General features: G+C 52.9%; 1 protein-coding gene across 1 annotated transcript in view; it reads right to left on the bottom strand.

Moving 5' to 3' along the window:
- Positions 1-21,088, bottom strand: part of LOC148219966 (uncharacterized) — a 61,401-nt gene that overhangs the window by 2,741 nt on the left and 37,572 nt on the right. Inside the window, exon 8 of the mRNA XM_088157036.1 lies at positions 4,232-4,378. Within this exon, the coding sequence (XP_088013162.1) occupies positions 4,232-4,378 (147 nt within the window). The remainder of the gene's footprint in view (positions 1-4,231; positions 4,379-21,088) is intronic.

The following is a 21,088-nucleotide window of genomic DNA, read 5'->3' as shown; positions in this document are numbered from 1 at the left end:
CAGAATTTAAAGCTTTTACACTTCCCGGGCAGCTCCAACGGGAGTAAAAATGTTTTTTGAAGATATTTTTCCTCCTCAGCTCTGCTCAGAGCACGATGTGCTCTCCCAGGTTCATTTTCCTGGGAGAAAGGACTTTTTAGAGGGATTCACGAGGCATCATTTCCTGATTCCAGGGAAATGTGAAATATTCACATGCAAAAGCTCTAGCCTGCATTTCTTACACAGCCCCAGGTAAACGTGAGCCAATTCCTCAGCCCCACCTCAGCTTGCACATCAATTAGCCCTCAATATTTTCTTTCAGCTAAAACCTGCGTGGCAGAGGATTATTTGTAGCTATTGAGGTATGAATTGAATGCCATTTTCCTCCAGGGATTTAAAGCGGAGGGAAGGGCCGGCAGGTTTTAATTTGGAGTGCTTTAGGCTGGCTTTAGGTGCTCCTGAGGCAGGACAGGGTGACAGCGGCTCCAGGGGGAGCTGCCCGCAGCAGCCGGGGCCGGGCTCGGGCTGTCAGCTCCAGCTCCGGGAGCCGAGCTCGGCCTGCGATTTCCCTGCACTAATTAGTCTCTCTGCGAGTTTTTAGGCTCCGTGTCACGTTGTGAAGGCAACATGTTCGACAGCGGTACCTGCCGGGGGAGGATCCGCCCCAGCCGCATTTTTCATGGCAGACGGAGGAAAAATGGGATGTGGAATTCGGGGGCGGCGACTTCCAGCGACAAGGAGGAGCCCGGGCAGGTGGCGAGAGTCACTCCGGGCTTCCTGCCACTCCCGGGGGCCTTGGGAGCCGCGGGCAGGGGGGGGGTCCCCTGCTGGAGTCACAGAGCTGGAGTCCCGTGCCAGCCAGAGCGATTCACTGCTCTTCGTGCCGTTCCATGGCTTTGGGAATTGTTCAGATGTCTGAGGGAATGAGATCAGGGCAGCTCTCCTGGAGAGCTGGGTGGGCTCAGTGAGGGACACCAGAGGGATGGAGTGGACACCACGCTCAGGAGCAATTCCCATTTTGCCGGAAGGTCTGCTCACAAATCATCTTGGAGCGTGTCATCCATCACCCCCAAATTGCTCAGCGACTTGCAGGCCAGCAGGAGGGGGAGAGCATCTGTTCTGGTGCAAGGAATGCAGCGTCCCAAAGAGCTGCACAACTGGGGATGTGCTGCATGGAAAATAAACTCCCAGGACACTGCTACTCCGAAATGCCCACAGTCGTAGGAATTGTAACCAAATACCTTTTCTGACACAGCCCGAGGGATTTTATGGGTGGCAGCTGTGTCCATAAAAATCTGTACTCCAGGCAGGAATTCTGCTGCCTCTGTGCTGGGATATTCAGAAAAATGTCCCCAGTTTTCTCCTTGCAGGAGCCAGCAGAGCTCCCTGGAGCCCCGAGGGCACAGATCCCCGAGCAGAGGCAGGATCTGTGCAGCTCTGGCCGTGCCTCAGTTTACCTGCGGTGCCCTCGCCGTGCCCCCTGCCCTCGGAGCACCCCGTGCCGCTGCCAGGTGGGGGCTGGCATTGGTGCCGAGGGAAATGCCAGCCTGCCCGCGCTTCCTATCGCTAGGCAACGGCTCCATCCCGCTTGCTGTGCTCCCAGTTGGCACCTCCCACCATGTTCTTGCTGTGCAGGGGATGCAAAGCCCGATTTCTATCTTTGGGTGCCAGTGCACGTCGGAGGCACGGCGCGAGGACCGGGAAATCGCTGGCACGGAGCGGGCGGGTGACACGGGGACCCTGGAGCTCCTGGGAGCGGAGCCGGGGGCTGCCGAGCCCCGGCCAAAAAAGCTGGGAGGGGGCTTTTTTTGGTTTTTGTTTTTTTGGGGTTTTTTTTTGTCACATTCCAACTCGGAGCTGCTCAAAGCAACAAACACTTTTAATGGAGCATATGCGGGCGCCGGAGAAGGAGAAGCCTCACAATGCATCTGCTGCGGGACCAGAAGGCTCTGCCGAGGTGTGAAGTGGGAGGAGAAAAATTCCGAGTGGATGATGCCAGAGAAGATTGCAGAAATATTAAGCAGAAGGAACGTAAACACGTGGAGCTGGGAGGGCTGGCACAAAGAGCCCTGGGGCTCAGGGCCCAACACCCAGTGCAGGGCGCTCCCAGTCGCCGCTGCTGGGCTCGCACCTGTCCGGCTTGGGCGAGGCTCGGAGTCACCTGGGCTAGTGCGAGGTGTCCACGGCAGGGGTGGAACAACACGCTCCTGAAATCCCTCCCAAGCCAGAGCAGCGCACGATTCTCTAAGGCACCACCAGAGCATCCCCAGAGCCGGGAGTCGCGCAGATTGATTTCCATTTTCCATAGGGAACGACGACTTGGCCGCGATCTCGATTTCCACGCAGCAAAACACAAACACTGGGAGCAGCCGCCTTTGCTGCTGATATCAGCGCGATTATCGCCTCATTAGCCCTGTTCCGCAGTCAGAGCGGGCACGGCTTATCTCTTCCAGCCACTGGCCACACTCTGCTCTCCCTCAAGCCTCGGAGAATCCAGCAAGGCGGCTGGAGCTCTTATTCCTTCATTCTTTGGAGTAAAGGAGTCATTTCCACTTTCAGAGCTGTCCCCCTCCGGCATGAGCAATGCGCTCTGCCACCAGCAGCTCCAGCGCAAGGCAGGACTGCGTGTCCTGGAAGGGTCTCTGCCCCTCCTCAGGTTCTGGGGCTTTTTCGGGAACTCCAGCACACAGTGTCCCCCCGAGCGCAGGCTCCAGTCCATGCTGGGAATGACCAGCACGATTTCTGGGGCTCAGCCACCGAGGCTCAAATCCAAACTGACCCGAGTCCAAAAACAAACCCAAAGGGTGCGATTCGAGCTCCCAAAGTGGAGTTTTGCCCCAGACGAACAGCAGTGCCATGGCTGGCTGCTGTCCCAGAGCTGCCCTTCAGTCAGGACTGACTCCCATCCCTTTTCCTGGGCCAAGTTCCTGCTTTTCCTGTGCCTGGGAAGGGTGACTCTGTCCTGCTGGGATCCCCAGGCGCTGTGGCTGCTCCAGGTTCTGGCCACAGAAGAGCCAGTGGCATCTGCCCAGGTGGCCAGGAGACAATTTAATGTATTCCTCTGACCTTTCCAGGAGCTTTCCAGATGCCTGCTGGCCCAAGAGGGAGCTGTGAGCTCTGTCTGGGAGATGGAGCTCCTGTCTCCTCGGCCAGAGAAGGGAAGGAAGGAGCAGCTTCCCAAATGCTCCGAGGCATGTGGCAGGTGCTCCCTGGCCTTCAGTGGCCGTGGCTGCCAACAGCAATGGAATGACATGGAATATTTTCATTGACCCTCCAGTTCACTGCCTGTGGTAACTGGGATTCACTGGGATGCAGATGCAGACATATTCCACCGTGCTTTTCCAAGGTCACACGTGCAGTGTTGAACGGGATTCCCAGAGCTTTGGGTAAGGAAAGAGAAAATACCCACAGGCAGATCCCGATGGAATCTATTTCCCGTGTGTACCGATCCCACAGCACGTGGCTGGGGCTCCCAGCTCCCTCCCCAAGGGCACATCCAGCTATCCTGGCTGTGCATATCACGAAGCTGCAGCACTGCAGAGGAATAATGAGGGAAAGATGTTTGCCCCGTAAATGAGCCTCATTAGGAAGGTGATCTGAGCCATCAGGAGCGAGAGGTTCCCCAATTCCTTTAATATCCATCCTGGGTGGTTCCTGGAGAGCCATTGCAGCACCTGCACATGGTGATGGCTGCTCCAGGCCCTGCTCACACCACACCCCAGAACTGTGTCCCTCCCTCCGGAGGAGCCAATGGTTTTGTGGGAAGCAGGTAATGATTATTCCCATCTCAGCAGCTTCCTAATGCAAGCTCATCCCGAGAAATATGCCACATCCGCCTCCTTTGGAGGCAGCTCATTAGAGGAGGAGGCTTTGCACTCCCACTGCTCCAGGAAGATGGTGCATTTTTCAAGTTTGATTCCTAACCCAATTCGTTTTCCATCCTCTAAATGCCTCCTTGCTCCTCCGCACATTAGCCGGCAGCGCTGGGGCTGCTTTAATGGCAATCATGATTTGAGCTGGAACGTTGGGGCTCGTGGGTAAAGCACAAACGGAGGTGGCATTTCCAGAGGGGACCCAGCCCTGGCACAGGGTGCCCAGAGAATCCGTGGTGCCATCCCTGGCAGTGCCCAAGGCCAGGCTGGATGGGGCTTGGAGCAGCTTGGGATCGTGGGAGTGTCCCTGGAATGAAACAATCCTTAAGGTCACCCAAACCATTCTGGAATTTCTCAATCCCATAAAAACAGAGCCTTACCTGAATCCTCATTAGCAGCAGACACCAATTCTGTTCCTTTGAGCCTCGGAATCGTGGCCATGCAGACAGGAGGCAGGTTTGTCCTCCCTTGCTGCCCTCAGGAATGGTGTCCAGAATGTCATGAATAACTCGAGCAGCAGTAGGTGCCTGGGGAGGGAAAATTAATTCCTGAAACCAGGACACACATGGCACCCCATCCATCAGCCAGGAGTTGGGAAAGCATTCCCAACAATTCCCTCAGAATGCAAAAATTCCCTCAGAATTGTTTCCGTGTCCAGCTTTAGCTGGACTGATCCGATCTCTGCTAAAAACCAAACTTCACTCGGATTGATGCTTCCCTGACCTATAGCCGCAGTTTCCTGATGGAAAAATAAATCTCTAATAATGTTCTAATAAATACAAATTCATCATGCAGAGAATTTTATTCGATACAACTTTATGATATCTATAACATTATATATAACCATTATTACCCCTATATAAACACATCATAATTTGATGAATTCCAAACTATTTGGTTTGAGCTGCTGCTCACCCAGAGTTCTCCATTTGGAACAAATCCAGACACTGAAAACCCTCTGGAAAATCCTCCCAGGCACAGGAAGCTGCTGGCTGGGGCACTGTGTCCATACCTGATAAATCCATATTTTAAAGGGCCACTGACTATTTTTGGGGCTCAGAAGCTCCCAAACACCTCCCGCATTTCCCAAAATCGGCTCCTGGGAGTGTGTCATGGAAGTGCCTTTGGGAAAGCTGCACAAATATTTTGCTTTTCTGCTCTTTCCCTCATTGACACAGAGAGACAAACCCAGAACTGGAAGCAGCCACGGGACAGGATACTGGGATATCCCAGGAGTCATCCTGCTTATTCCCTGGAAGGTGCCAGACCCAGGAATGAGGTGTAAATAAAATCCAGGTTATGAAAGCACTGTGATGTGGTGGTAAAGAGCTTAGAGGCTCTGGAATTAAACGTGCTGGCAGGGAAACACCGTCCCAGTCATGGAGCGGGACATTCCAGGACTGTCCCTCTTATTTAGTAACTCCCAAATCCCCCCGAAACTCCCCCCTCTCACCCAGAGCATCCTTTGGTCTCCAGGCTTTGTGTCTTCCTCGTGCCACCCGAGCCAGGGAGCCAGAGCCGGAGTGACTTCGGGAAATTAGTGCTGTGCTAATCAAGGAATTGGCAGTGGGATTTCTGGGAGAAAACCGGAGCCCGCAGGACCCGAGCCCGCAGGACCCGGAGCTTGCGGGACCGGAGCTTACAGACCCGGAGCTTGCGGGACCAGAGTTTGCGGGACCAGAGTTTGCGGGACCGGAGCCCGCAGGACCCGGAGGTTACAGATCCGGAGCCCGCAGGACCCGGAGCCCGCAGGACCCGGAGGTTACAGATCCGGAGCCCGCAGGACCCGGAGCCCGCAGGACCCGGAGGTTACAGACCCGGAGCCCGCAGGACCCGGAGCCCGCAGGACCCGGAGGTTACAGACCCGGAGCCCGCAGGACCAGAGCTCACAGACTCGGAGCCCGCGGACCCCGAGCGCTTGCGCTCCGCTCCTTGTTGTCCAAGCAGCTGCTGCCGCTCGTGCTCCCTGCAGGTATCGCACTGGGGATTAGTGCTGCTTCGCCTGCTCGTGCGGCACAAGAAGTGGATGTGTAATTGCATTACCCACGCTTCAGCTCCCCGCACTCGCTTAGCCCCCGTGGCTGGCAGTGCCTCCATCCCGTGCATTTGCTCCCTCCCCGCGTTTGTTTTCCAGCCCGATGTCCCCGCTCCAGGTAGGAAGCCGCACACCTGGCAGCACCTTCCAGCTTTCTCACCGGGCTCCCCAATTTGCAGCCTGGTGCTTCCTCTTCCAGAGGAAATCTGCTGCTTTTCCAGCCCATCTGGGAGCGTTCCCAGGACACCGCAGTGCCTGGGACAGGGAGGGGTTTTTGAGCGATGCTTATTGCACCTCAGGAGTCTCTGGTGGGTGAAAATTGTGCAAATCCTGGCATGAAAACTTTGAATGAGAACCTCGTGCCCCTCGGGGTGAGTCACATGTGGTCAGCCCCCCAAAATCCACAAAGATTTCGTGTGTTCCCAAACTCACCCCCACACTTCCCACTCTGCATTACTGAGTCTCCTTGATTAAATCAGCTTTATTCCACAGCTCCAGCCTAGCAAACCCGGCGTTTGCCTCCACCTGAAGCAAACCACTCTCAAACCTGGCAAGTTGCTCCAAGACTCTGTTAAGTTTTTCTAGGGATGATGCTGGTTTGGGAATCTGAGCGATTGAGAGACCCTTAACCAAATCAAATGCACAGCCTTGCTGCCATCCCCATCCCACTGACTCAAACCAGGGAAAAACTCGGATTTGGGGGTTTCCAGCCCCCCTTGCCCCCCAGCCTGGCAGCAGGAAGGAGCTGTGCAGCCGCAGGGCAGCTCCCGGCTGAGCCCAATCCACGGTGGCTTAAGAGACTTAAAGGCCTTGGTGCTTCCCTTTGGAGCAGGATTAGAGCGTTTTTGTGCTCCAGGTTCACAGCAGAAGGAGAGAACTTTAATCTCCTCCAGGGCCTTGTTATCCTCTTTTCTGACACTCATCCCATTGGATGTGAAGCATCTCCAGAGGCTCCCGGCGGGGGACTTGGGCGGTGCCCCTCAGCTGCCCATGGTGGAACAGGGGAATTGTCCCCTGCCTGTGGCTGGGTTGTGTGGGGAGGCTGGGAAGGCTCTCCATGGCCTGGATCTGCTCTGATAAGAACTATTTGGGGCCACACCACTTAACTCCCCACCATCCACATTCCCTGTAATGTTCTGGAAGAATTTCAGAGCATCAGGACAGTCGAGACTGTGATAAAAAGGTGCTTCCTTCACCCCTCAGGTACGGGATGTCATTACATTTTCCAGTGATCTGGTACTTCCTACGGATAAGGGACAAGGGGAATGATCAACTCCCATTTTTTTGGTGGAGGGAGAACAGAAGATAGAACAGGAGAGAGCGAGGAAGGAAGGGAAGCTATAATGAGACACATTCCCATGTAGTTATGTTTGAAGAATCACAGAGTACGGTTCTTTCACCCTCTGCAAAGCCACAGAACATTTCAAAGGGACGTTCAGCCGGGAATATCGCAGTTCATCCCCTCATTCCACCATTCCCCAATGAAAAATTCCACCAGCAATAAAGCAGGGAACTGGCTGTGCCAGTGGCAGCCTTCGAACGGATGGCTTGGCGAGGGAGAGGAGGGAAGGAAGCACTCAAAGCTCTCATCAGATGCTCCGAAAATTATTTCAGCTGCTAAAAATGCTAAACAAATTTGGATTTCAAAGGACATGTTCCAAACCCTTCCCCTTTGCTAATTGCCTTTTTGGTTTTTTTAAGCCATCTGTCATAGATTTCATTCCAGTCTCAGAGGGCCGATGTTCCCCGCCCTGGGATGGGGGGGATGTGGCAGCTCCTCAGGGACACTTTGGGACCTTTGCAGTGCCCGAAGGGGCTCCGGGAGAGCTGGAGAGGGAAGGGAAGGCCGAGACAAGGGGGAGCGGCTTCCCTTCCACAGAATGCGGGGTTATGTGGGATACTGGGGAGCACTTTCTGGCTGTGAGGGTGCACAAGGTGCGGCCCCATCCCTGGCACTGTTTCAGGGCAGTTTGGAGTTACCTGTGCGGTGGAAGTTCGGTTCCCCGGGGCCGCCTCCACGCCGAGCCGCTCCGCCATCCCCCGGCTGTGCCGTGAGGGGAAACCCGGGACAACAGCGCCCCCTTGTGGCGGATTGTGCGGCGGCGCGGCCCGGGAATGGACCGGGATAACGAAACCAACCCAGCGGCAATGGACCGGGATAACGAAACCAACCCAGCGGGAATGGACCGGGATAACGAAACCAACCCAGCGGGAATGGACCGGGATAACTAACCCAGCGGGAATGGACCGGGATAAACCAGCAGGGCCTGTCCTGGGATAGCCCAGCCTGGCCATGGCAGTGACACCTGCAGTGTCCCAGGATACTCCATCCCCACAATAGCAGTGACACCGGTACTGTCCCGGGATAACCCAGCCTGTCCTGGGACACCTGCACTGTCCCGGGATAACCCAGCCCTGTCCAGCCTGGCCTGGAACACTCCCAGGGATCCAGAGACAGCCTGACCCTCCCCGTGACAATCCCTTCCCAAATGCCCCCTGAAATCCCCATTTGAGGGCCATCACACGGCCTTAATTGTCCCTGCAGCTCAGCTCGGTTGTGTTTTATTCCCAGCACAGCGCAGTGGCAAGCTTGGAGATGTACAAAACGCTTTCCATGTGCTGATGTTGTTGGAAAAACATTTTCTCGCAGCTCAGGGTATTACACGGCTTGTGAGGAATGAGGAGCAGCCTTTTCCCACTGCTGGGGAAATGGGACGCCGTGCACAGAAAACAGGATGTTATTGCCTGACGCTTTTCTTCTGGGCTTAGCATTTCAAATATCACTGGCAAATAGCAGAGCTCGTGGTGCTCCGTGCCAGACCGATAGCCCACACTGCGCTGTGCAGTCCTTGGGTGAACATCCTGGAGCGTTTATGGCTGAGGCACCGGGATAGAACAGAGCCTGCTCCTGTAGGGCTCGGGCAACGCTGGCATTTCTGCTAATGCTCAGTGTGTCCAAGCCAAACACGCCGTGCCACTGCAGTGGTGTCACCTGGGACCCCACACATCCCTCGGGGTGGCCCTTTGGGGTGACCCTGCTGCCTTGGAATGGCCCCACAGAGCGCTCACACCCCGCGGCATCCAGCAGGAGCTGGTTCAGTGCTGTGCTGGAGAGGGATTTATCCCCATTCCAGCCCCCAGCTTCCCCTCCATGCGCTGAGGTCCTTGGGCTTTATTTTTTTAAAGTCAGGCCTGTGAAATCTGCTGGTCCTAAGGGTCTCTTTTGACATTCTAGCAACATTTGAAACGGATTTGTAGGGAGAGAGACAGAGGGAAAGTCTGGCTACTGTAGCAGGCTCCTGTGGCGGCAGTGCCAGGGGAGCCAGCGGGGCTGTCCCTGCCAAGAACCCCAAAACCACCAGGGAAGCACCTCCCGCACCCCTAAAGCAGCAGCGGCCCCAAAGCCTCGCCTTCCCCGAGGCAGAGCAGAATTGCGGCTTTAGATGGGGAACAAAGCTGAGGAATTCGGGCCGGGCCAGCCCCGGAGCCGGCGTGGGCTGGGTCTGCCGTGCCAGCAGGCACAGCTCAGCTGCTGGCAGCCGGGAATGCGCCGAGGGAACGGCGCGATTGGATTAAAAAAAAGGCTATAGGGTGACCAGATGTTGTGGGCACCAAACCAGAACAGCGAGGGGGGGCCGCGGCTCCCCGGCACCGCGCATTAGGGAGCGCCTGGAGGCTGCGCCGGCGTCTGGGGTGGAGGGAGGGATGCAGGGATGGAGAGATGGATGGAGGGGTGGATGCAGGGATGGAGGAATGGATGCAGGGATGGAGGGAGGGATGGAGGGATGGAGGGATGGATGGAGAGATGGAGGGAGGGATGGAGGGAGGGATGGAGGAATAGAGGGATGGAGGGAGGGATGGAGGGATACAGGGATGGAGGGGTGGAGGGAGGGATGCAGGGATGGAGGGATGCAGGGATGGAGGAATGGAGGGATGGAGGAATGGATGCAGGGATGGAGGGAGGAATGGATGGAGGGATGCAGGGATGGATGCAGGGATGCAGGGATGGAGGAATGGATGCAGGGATGGAGGGATGGATGGAGGGATGGAGAGAGGGAGGATGGATGGAGCCCTAAAAGCCCGGCACGGTGGCAGCAGAGCCAGCCGGGGTTTCCCTGCAGTTTGGAAGGGATTTTATCCTGCTCTGGGATCCCTCCTGTCCCTCCCAGGGCCAGCTCCTTCTGCGGGCAGGGCTGGGGCCCTGCCGGGCTTGGTGCAGCAGGAGCCGGCTCAGGAGCAGCCGCAGGGCACTGAAATCAGGACTGGAGCTGCTGTCCTGAGGAGGGCCTTGGTTTCAAGGTGACGCCTTGATATTAAAGGGGGATGTGGCAAACGGGTCTCCAGGGAATATTGCTGCAGTTACAGGGAAAAATGAAGTTCCCAGACACTTCAGGAAGGGCAGGGATGGTGGCAGCAGCACAAAGCTCCCCAGTTCCAGTTCCCAGCCCAGCTCAGCCACTTTGCATTTCCCTCCTTCCTCCTCTCCCCTCCCTAAATCATCATTTTGCTGCTTGGCCCCTTCCATTCCATCCCCATTCAATTCCCGTTCCCAGCCCCATTCCCATATTCCCATTCCCAAACCAGATGCAGGAGCGGAGCCTCGCGTGACTCCTGGAGCAGCAGCAAACCCAAAAAAGCAGGAGAGAATCCCACTTGAGATGAATGCAGATGGTGAAGAATAGTGGGAAACCAAGTCAAGTTCAAAGTCCTGGGAACTCTTCCCTCCTGCTGGAAGTTTGGGACTGTACAAGAGCCAAGTCCCCAGACATCAAAGTGTTTAAAATTCAAATAAAATCAGCTCTCGTGGTGCTGTAGGAGAAAACCCAGAGTGGGGCTCTTCCCAAGAGGAGAATTCAGCTGGGAATGGAATTCATCATTTTCCCCTGTGGAGCTGACAGGGAATTGGGGTGGTGGCAATGAAAATGACCCTTTAAAGCCACATCTCCAGGGCAGGTGGCATGGGTGTCCTGGAGCAGCCAGGGGCCTTCCCATGGCTCCAGGAGAAAGCAGAGCCCAGATTCTGGAGGGTGAAATGGGGTGAGATGAATTCCTCTTTTGTTCTTGATTTTACTGGGCTCAAACAAGCAACTTAAGAGTGCAAAGCTTTGGGGCTAAAAATAGCTCAGCTGTTCAAGTGGTGATTTGGTCTTGGGGGAAAAAAAAAACAACCTCTATTTCAATCAGTTCTTTTAAAAGCCATTTGAAATTTCAGTTTTTAAAACAAACTTTGTATTTTCTGGTGTTCTTCAAACTTTGCTGGTGGTGACTCCAGAGGATGGTGGAGAACAAGCCTGGCTGGGCTGGGGGAAGCTGACAGGGATGAATTCCTGCATTGGAGCAGGGCTCTTTCCCTGCTCCTCATCCCATGCTTGGAGAGGCAAAGTTGGTGCTGCAATGTTGACAAAAACCAGTTTACCTGCGATATTGATATCCTGGATCCCTGGAGCCACAAGAGATGGCAATGGCAGAGAGGGAACCCTCAGCTCTCTAGGAATGAGCAGTTGTTTTCCAGAACTGGCATTTCAGCTCATGTCAAATGCATTAAACTCCCAATTAAAGAAACGAATCTGTGCTCACAAATGCAAATAAGAACCTGCCCGTTCTTCCAGCCCTGATCCCAGAGAAAATTCCTGTTCCCTTCCCTCCCCTGGCCCCCTCAAGCCTGGGCAGTGCTGGGTGCAGGGACATTATCCATAAATCCTGTAATCCAATCCAGCCCTTCCTACAACAGTTTCACAGCACGCCGGGATTTTTTTTAAGGATATTTTCTATTTTCATCCCGTGATCCCATGTAATACATAGTCTTGGCATTTCTTATCACTTCCAACCATGCCTTTCGCAATTTTTTTTATGTTTGTTCCAAATTTCAGGGCTGTGCATCCTTTTTGCCTCAGACCAAAAGCCTATCGCTCCTTCTCATCATTTTAATTAAACGAGGGCCAAGCCAGGGCAAATGTTTGATTTTGACTCCAAAGGTGCATGCAAATCACCAATTCCATTTGATTCAGGATGGAAAAGGCTCCCTGCTACATCCTTCCTGGATATGGAATTAAGCTGCCTGCCAAACTCAGCACTGTGGGCTGGAAATTAAAAGCTGAATTCCCACATTAAATGCAACTTGTGCAGGCATTGTTTTGAAGAATCCGCATCAAACTCGAATCTTCTCACTCGAGGCGAGCGCCGTTGGAATTCATCAACTCCCAACAAGCAAAGAGTGAAATTTGCATGAAATGGCTCCGGAAACAAAATTTCCCAGCATGGGAATGATCTCCAAATGACTTCCTCTTGTAATGGCTTCCCATTAAAGGCACTTCCAAGTGCAGCTGCAGAGATGGCACCCATGGAAGGGATGAACCTGCACCTTGAAATCTGCTTTTTTTATATCCTGACAGGACAATTCCCAACATTTTGGGAATGGCTGGGAGCAGCCACGGGACAGCTGAGCTGCTCCTTCTTGCTGGCCTCAACCAGCTCTGGGCTGGAAGGGCCAAATTCCCTGAGGAATGGAGCAGTGGGAAATCCTCCTTCCCCTCCTGTTTTTTTTTCCTCTGTTTGTTCAGGCCAAGTGGATTGGAGTTATTTATTGGGAGTGTATTTTCCCTGGAAATAAATCGGCGGGGCTGTAATTTGGATGTAATGTTCCCCAAAAGCCATTCAGGCAAAATCTCTTTTTAACTGTGGCTAATTAGGGATCTGCACCAAAACCAGGAGCAGCCGACGGAATGTTGATTATTTCTCTCACAAAGGGGAAAAATCATCAATTCTTTCTAATGGGATCTTTAATAATAAAAAAGAACATAATCATTACTATCCAAAGATGGATGGCTTCCATGGGGCTTCCTCACCAGCATTTTGTCTGATTCCATCTCCACTGCACTCGCAGCATTAATTATCAGAGACTAATTAGGCAAAATTGCAATGAAAACGGGTCTCCCAAAACCCTGAACTCCTTTGGTTTCTCCCTTTTTTTCTGGGTGTTCTCACAGAGTTGTGGGGTTGGGTCTGCTGATGCTGGGAGTGACTCCCAGCCCTGGCAATTCCCAGGAATGCTCTGACTCTCATTACTTGGAATCATTACTCCACGCCAGCATGGGGATAAAAACAGGGGAAAAATCAGGAAATGGTGTTCTTTCTTTTGTTGGATTGATTCCTAGGCAATACCTTAATAAAAATAATCATTACCTGAAGCCCTGTCCTCTCCAGTTCTCTCAGCGAGGTACAGTTGAAGTTTGCTTTCCCTTTTTAAAGTTTTTTTTAACCTTTTTCCTCACCATCCTTGCTGTGGATTCCCCATCTCTGGAAGATGATTTTGTGTGCAGCTCGTGCTTAATTATTATTCTTTAATAATTCGATTATTTGTTAATGATTAGCCTGCTAAAGGCAGGATCTCGTTGTGATTTGGGAATGGCACTTTCCGAGGGCTCACAAATCCTTTCCCTCTGGCATCACAAACTTTGGGAGAGCAGGAAGTTTGGTTTTTTTTCCAGCGGGATTTTTCCCCTTGGCTCTGCCCAGCACCCTTCGTGTGCCACAGAGCCGCAGTTTGGATCCTTGGGATCCGCTGTGATTTTCCTGCTGCCCCCAAACCTCCCTCCCGCGATCCTTGTGGAATTAATTAAAGGGCAAAAAGGGCAGGGAAAGGCCTTGTCTGGGCTGCTTCTCTGGGAGCTGCTTTTCCCTTTTCATGGGGCTGTTTATTAACAACGGGAGGGGGGGTTCAATGGAACGGGATCAACGGAGCAAGAGCCGCAGTTTTCCTGCAGCCCCCAATCACCGGAGCCGCTTTCTCCTCGGAGAGTCACAGCACTTTTCCCCTCATTACCTAAGAAGATTAAAGGCTTTGGGTTTGAAAAGTCCACTCTCTCCTCGGCGGGTATTTAGAGGGTGTAATTCCCGATTAAGTTTCAGCGCAGCTTCCCGGGGAGCAGAGATCCCCGCAGGAGGAGCGGGGTGAGATGCGCTGCCAGATATCGCTGTCAGATGTGTGCCACAGCTCCGGCGGAACTTAATGGGATTTGCATTCAGCAATAATCTGCCCCCAAAGCTCTTGCCATCACACTTGTTAAGCGTCTCGAAAATAATAAGGAATAAAAGTAAAGAGCTGGGAGGGGGAGATCAAATCGCTGCCTGTGGAGGGGTAACCCTGAGCAGCAGCTGGGATGTGCTGGGATCTCGAGCAGCAAATCCAGGGGCACACCCTGATCTTACAACAACCCCTGCTTTTTAAAATTTCATTTCACCGCTGCCCCAAACTTCCCTGAGTCCAGAGAAGATGAAAATCCAGCCGAGGAGGGGCAGAGCCCGCAGCCGTCATTGCCATTCCTAGATCTGCTCTTTGTGCCTCGAATTTTGGAGCTGCTGGGGAGGAAATCCCACCTGTAAGTCCTGATCCCTTCAACTCTGTGAGGCAAAGCCTTCCCCAGTATTCACAAGCCATGAAAATGCACATTGGTATGAAAACTCCTGGAGGAAAAAAGAAGGAATTTCCAGCCCATCCCCAGCAGATGAAGCAGAGTTAAACCTGTTGAGCTGGACTCGATGCTTTTGCTAAGGGACAGATTTTGGGGTGACACTGCTGGGGTGCTCTGTGGGTGCTCTGTGGGTGCCTGGGGTGTTCCACACACCTTACTCCCAGGTGTAGGTGTTACTCAGGGTGTGCACAGGCACTGGGGAGGATGAGCCATGCTTAAGGAGATTATTTTCCCGGCATTGCTTTTCCCCTCCTGATCCCTGAGTCCTTTGCTTTGGTGGCACAGCCCAGGCCAATCCGCAGGGAATTACTGGAGTCATTTCCCTAAGAGCAGGCTGTTCTTGCAGCAGGATGGAAATGAGGATTTCTCAGCACTGTCAGCAATGTCTAATCCGCCCTCTCGAACCTGTCTGGAGTGTGCTGGGAGTCAGCAGCCACTGGGAATGTGCAGGACGGGAAAAACAAATCCGTACAAAGGCAGGGAAAGAGTTGGAAACTTGGTGGGGTGGCTCTGCTCGGTGAGGATGGAGACAGAGCTGGGACGGCACTGGGAGGACTCAGAGGGACACAAAGGGATACAGAGGGACACAAGGAGACCCAAAGGGACACAAGGAGACACAAAGGAACCCAGAGGGACACAAAGTGACCCAAAGGAACACAAAGAGATACAAAGTCACCCAAAGAGACACAAAGTGACCCAAAGATACCTAAAGAGACACAAAGGAACCCAGAGGGACCCAAAGGGACACAAAGGAACCCAGAGGGACACAAAGAGACCCAAAGGGACATAAAGGGACCCAGAGGGACCCAAAGGGACACAGGGAGACTCAAAGGGATGCAAAGGGACACAAAGAGACCTGAAGAGACACAAAGTGATCCAAAGAGACACAAAGTGACCCAAAGAGACACAAAGAGACCTGAGGACACCCAAAGTGACCCAAAGAGACCCAAAGTGACCCAAAGTGATACAAAGGGACACAAAGGACCCCAAAGTGACCCAAAAGGACCCAAAGCAGTGACCCCGCCCTGCCACCCAGGCTGCCCAAGCATGCCCAGGGATGGAGCAGCAGCTCCCAGGAATGACCGGGCTCGGGAGGGAGCCTTGGTGGCAGCTGGGTGGGTGCTGGGTGGGTGCTGGCTGGGCGCTGGCTGGGCGCTGGGTGGGCGCTGGGTGGCAGCTGGGTGGCCGGGCCGGCTGTGCTGGGTGCTGAGCGCCCATGGGCGCGGCGCTGGGAGCGGCGCTGTTGCAGACACAGCCAGATTGGCCGGCAGATGGTACATCCCACTCGCACAGAAATATTTGAAAGGGCAACAAAATACAGCAGAAGCCATTTGACAGCCCACATGGCTCGGCAGGAATTCGCCAAACTGGCTCCTCTGGAAGCACAGCCAGAGTTGGAGTCACCCAAACATTGCCACTTTTCCGTGCTGGCCTCTCCTTCCTCTCCTGAACATTTGGAAACAGCCGCTGGTGAATGGCAGTGGTCACATCTGGAGCAGAACCTCTGGATTTCCCTGCAGGGCTGATCCTGCCCCGTGCTCCTCACACAATCCTCGTGGAGGAGAGGAAATCTCCTGTCCCCAAAGGGCTCCAGGACAGCACCCAGGCAATGGCTGCCCGTTGGATATTGGGAATATCCCAGCCCAAACCAGGCCGTGCTTCTGGGAAAGGACAAACTCCCCGTGCCCAGAGGGATCGTGGCAGCCCTGGCACCTCCTGTGGCAGAGCAGGAGCAATTTCCCTGTTTGCCTTTTCCCTCTCTGCTGCCCACGAGTGCAAGCCAGCAACTGCTGACTGGAACGTTTCTATTGTGGAGTTTATGCTAAATATGCATATCTTAATTGCATTAGTCAAAATAATTAGCTAATATATTTTTGCATAATGACGAGGTAAGCAAATATCACCAGAGCTCAGTGCTTCGTGCCTGAGTAAATTTGGGAAATTAATAGACTCCCAATTTCCTAATTATCTGTCTTTTATTCCAAACTCAAACAATGAAATGCTCCTGCGTTTTGTCATTTAGTTTGCACCTTGGAAAATTTTAAAGCACCTGTTTTCTTCCATTTTTTTACCAAGGAAATAGCAATGATCCTTCCTTCCCTTCTCTGCTTTAGGCACTCAGAGTGGAGGATCACTTTGAGTTTCCTGATTTCCAGGGACTTTGGGAACCACCAGAACAATTTCAGAACCAGGCAGCTTGAGCAAAAAACTCCATCCCAGGGGAGCTCCAGGTTGGTTTTAGGAAAACTGGAAGAGTGAGGGAGGCAGGATGGAGTCCCCATCCCTGGAGGGATGTCCAGCCCTGTGGATGTGACACTTTGGGGACATGGCTCAGTGCTGCAACGTTTGAACTCGGGAGTTTGGGGAGGCTTTTCCAACCTCAATAACTGAGCCCCAGAGCAGGAATCCTTGCCCAGGCCCCTGGCTGGGTTTTCCTGCACCAATCTGGGGCTGCTCTCCTCATTTGATGCAAATGCTCTGCTCTGTGTTTGGGATATCGCTGTCAGGAGCTGTCTCGGGAAACTTCTGCAATATAAATGAACCAGCTGGTATTAGGGAAAGTGTGAAGCTCTGCTTTCCCTCCGTGGGGCTGGGGGAAGGGAACAAGGGAAGGCAAGGGGAGTGGGTGTGCTGCAAGCTTTGTCACATCGAGCTGAGACATTCTCAGTCCAGCCTATTCTGATGGATTTATTTTTATTTAATTTTTTTTTTTTTTTTTTGCTCCACCACCCCGTTCCAGGAAATGTGCCGATCCTGTGGCAGCTGTTCCTCAGCCCTGGGGCACATTTCCATCTCGTGAGCTCTGCTGGGAATTCCTCTGGGAACGCCCTGAGCCAGTCCAGGGACCCTCAGCATGAACCTTTTGCTTCATTTCCTGATCTGGCAAATCTGGAAAACCCAATGTGAGCAGAACATCGCTGAGAGAAACCCAGGATTGAGGGATGGGGCCCCACACTGCTCCAAGGTGGAGGTTTGGGACTGAGGATGCTGTGCATGCACAGGATGTGCTGGGATGGGGAGATGCTGGATCCCCTAAACCCACCAGTCCCTCCCTCCTTTTCCAGCTGGATCCCCTAAACCCACCAGTCCCTCCCTCCTTTTCCAGCTGGATCCCCTAAACCCACCAGTCCCTCCCTCCTTTTCCTGCTGGATCCCCTAAACCCACCAGTCCCTCCCTCCTTTTCCTGCTGGATCCCCTAAACCCACCAGTCCCTTTTCCTGCTGGATCCCCTAAACCCACCAGTCCCTTTTCCTGCTGGATCCCCTAAACCCACCAGTCCCTCACTCCTTTTCCAGCTGGGATGATCAGCACAGGGATTCAAATCCTCAGCCTCCAGCAGCTCCCCGGGGATCCTTTGGGATGCTCCCGTGCACCTCTCACAGGTTTCCCACCCTGCTGGGGATCCTGGCTGTGACATTTGCAGCCTTTTGTGCCAGAGCTGGGTGGGACAGAGCCATCCCCAGCCCATGGTGACAGCCCAGCCCCCGACTGAGAGCAGCCACAGCTCTGCCTCCGTTGGCAATGCTGCTGTCAGTGATACCACACGAGTGATTTCTTTATCAAAGGTCATTAGCAATTATTTAGTCAAGAACTGACGCTTCGGTAATGACCTGATTTGATCTGTTTTTGAATGCAGGTCATTTCTATTTCATTATTGTGGTGTTATGGCCTATCTGCTCCCAACGAGGCACCCATTAAACACGGTGCTGTGCTGAGTTATGGCCTCATATTTCATCTCCCAGTTTATGTCCTGCTCTGGAGAGCATCATTCCCTCTCAGCTCAATCCATAATCACACACACTCCTCCCCAGCACTTGCCCTCTGCATTTCCACTCCATCCCTGAGGACAGCACGAGGAATTTCCCTTTGATTGCAAATCCAGAGCTGGCTGCAGGTACCTGCAGCTTCTTCCATCACTTCCCTGCGAGAGGAGCCACGAGGAAATGCTGGAATTGTTTTGGGATGATGCACATGCTGATTTTTTGTTTGTTTTAATTTGGGATAAGCACAGGTAGACGGATGCTGAATTTGCTTCTCCATTTTTGGGGTTGCTCAAACTGCTGCCACTGTTCTAATGCAAACTTTCCTTCTAACCCATGGGCAGGACAAGGACAGAGCTCCTTTGCCAGGACTTCCCGTGTGACTCTGTGCTCTGATCTGCTAAAGCATCCCAATGGATGGAGGAAAATAGCTCCTCACACACACACACACACACACACACACTCGAGTTCTCAGGCCCAGCTGGGATCTCTCAGCTAAAAACAACAGCGACAAACCCAAAAAATCCCCCCCCAAGCCCTGAAATCTCAGCAAAGACAGTAATTCCCACTGCAATCTGTTCTTTCCGTGCTGCCTGGTTTATTATTAACCAGCACTACTCTCGATTTCTCTGAGTAGCAATTCCCTGAAGGAATGGCTGGGGTTGGAAGTGATGTGTAAAAGGGATTTAGGGGGGATGAGGGTCAGGGCTCCCTCGCTGACCCATAACCAAGGGTGTCACAGGGCCCATTAAATGTGGGAACTCCATCCTTATTAAACCCTGCTGGGCTTTCAGGGATTGTTCTGCTTCTCCAGTTCATCCTCACTGGCTCCTCCACATGGGTGGGAATGGGTATGGAAGGAAAAATGATGAGAGATAACATTTCTGGGGGTATGAAATAAAAATACACAATCAAATGTATTTTATGTCAGGCTCAAAGCAGAGGAGCTGAGTGCTGCAGAGAGGGAAATGTCCCAATTAATGGCACCAGCAGGCAGGGCAGGACAGGGGACACAGCATGGGGACACAGCATGGGGACACAGGACAGGGAGACCCCTCCTCAGCCCTCCCCAAGCCCCCTGAGCTTTCTGGCCTCAGTGTTTTTAATTTCCACAGGGCTGGAGATAACAGCACCCCCAGCTGGGATTGTTCCGTGTCCCCAATTTTCCCAAGAATTTCTGTACAAATCTTTGATAACTTCATGAAAGCATTTACCCAGCTTAATTAAAGCAGCAGCCCTGCCTTGTCCACCAAATAAGGCAAAGAGTTGGAAAATATTACACTCAATTATACTTATAAATCTTGCCCAGGTAATGAACATATTCTTTGGCTTGCAGAAGAGCTGGACACTTATCTTTGTGCTGAAGATAAACCACCACATCCATATAATGCATTGCTAAGCCTCCCTTTGCCAGCAGCAGCGCCCACAATCCCATTTTCTATTAAATAATAATCATTGTAATTAATAGACTGGTTATTTTATCTCCCTAATCTGGTTACAGCCATTTATCAAAGCTATGTAAATGAGGGTGGCAGAAAGGCGTTCATTATGATTTTCCAAAGGGCCCGTGTCTCTCTCTGGAGCATGGAAAATGTAATTCTCTTGAACTTAATAAGATACTTGACTTCGTGTCATTCCTGGGAAGCAAATCCAGTCAAGACTTGGCTTTTTTTTTTTTTTTTTTTTTTTTTTTTTTCCCTGTCACACTCAATTTGTTTGACTCACGATCCTGCAGCAGTTCAGGCTGTGTTTCCCAGGGATGGGACAGAGCCCAGTGATGCTCTGGTGTCCCAGGGAAATGACATTCCCTGCATTGGCTGGCACAGAATCCGTGCATGGCTCCTCCCTGCTGCAATCCCCACCCACAGCACAAATGCTCCTTGAAATCCCTCCCAGGCAGCAGAGCCCCCGGTGACCACTGTGTGTGTGTGTGTGTGTGTGAGATTTCCACACTGTTAACTCCAAACCACTCGGAAAGGAGAAGGAAAACATTCCAAGGTGTCACATGATGAAAGGGAGCTGATTAATGACAGCCCTGAAGATAAGTGGCACTTTAACCAACTTTCCCTGTTGATGTATGATGACATAATGTCCCCTCCAATTAATGACAGGGACATAAAACACCTGGATTGAGCGGAGCAGATGTTGCTTTCCTGGTTAAGCACATGCAGAGACTGATTTTAAAGGATCAGGGGGAATGTGGCTGTTATTTGTTCTCCTGCTTTGTCCCAACTCTGAGCTCCTTCCTCCCAGGAGTAACTCCTGGGTCACCTCAGGAGCCCAGGCTTGTCTGTGCTGCCACAGATCCCTAAAGGAAAAAAGAAAAAAAACTCCCAAAGGAGCTCAGAGCAACTTCCAGAGGCCTGGAGAGGGTTTGAGATTCCAGCTGGGAATGCTCAGCCTGGACAAGGCAGGGATGCTCAGGGGATGTTTGTACCCTCTGAGTGCACAGGGCAGCGCTGTTTTGTCACCTGCCTGCTGTCCCCAGGTGATGGCAGGCCCAGGGAGGAGCCCCCCGGAGCCAGGAGCTGTCAGTGTGGGGGCAGACCAGACTTGCAGGGCTGGCTGCAGAGAACGGGGAGCTGCAGATAACACAGCCGTGATTTCCAGAGCACGAGTGTTCCCGAGCCTGCCCACGCACCCTGAGCCCTGCAAGGTTAGGCTCAGCCCTTAAAGGCCCGGGTTTTGGGATTCCCCAGGGCTTGCAGGGTGAATCAGGGAGCAGAGAAATGCTGCAGGACATTTCCTGGCACTGAAAGCCACGGGGATCCCCTGGGTTGTGTCAGCCCCTCAAATCCAGGGGCACCTTCCCTGCTCTGAGCTGCTGTTCCAGAACATTCCTGCCAGGATCTCCTGGCCCATCCTTTGGGAATCACTCCCTGAGGAGCTCTCAGGGTTTCTCCTCAGTGCCACCACCCCACTTCCTCCCCATCAGTGAACACCAAATAACCCAGCATCACCCACCAGTG

This window comes from Sturnus vulgaris, chromosome Z, assembly GCF_052056855.1.
Source record: "Sturnus vulgaris isolate bStuVul1 chromosome Z, bStuVul1.hap1, whole genome shotgun sequence".
Lineage (NCBI taxonomy): Eukaryota > Metazoa > Chordata > Aves > Passeriformes > Sturnidae > Sturnus > Sturnus vulgaris.
The sequence above is the reverse complement of the archived record's forward strand: the minus strand, read 5'-3'. Positions and strand labels throughout refer to the sequence as shown.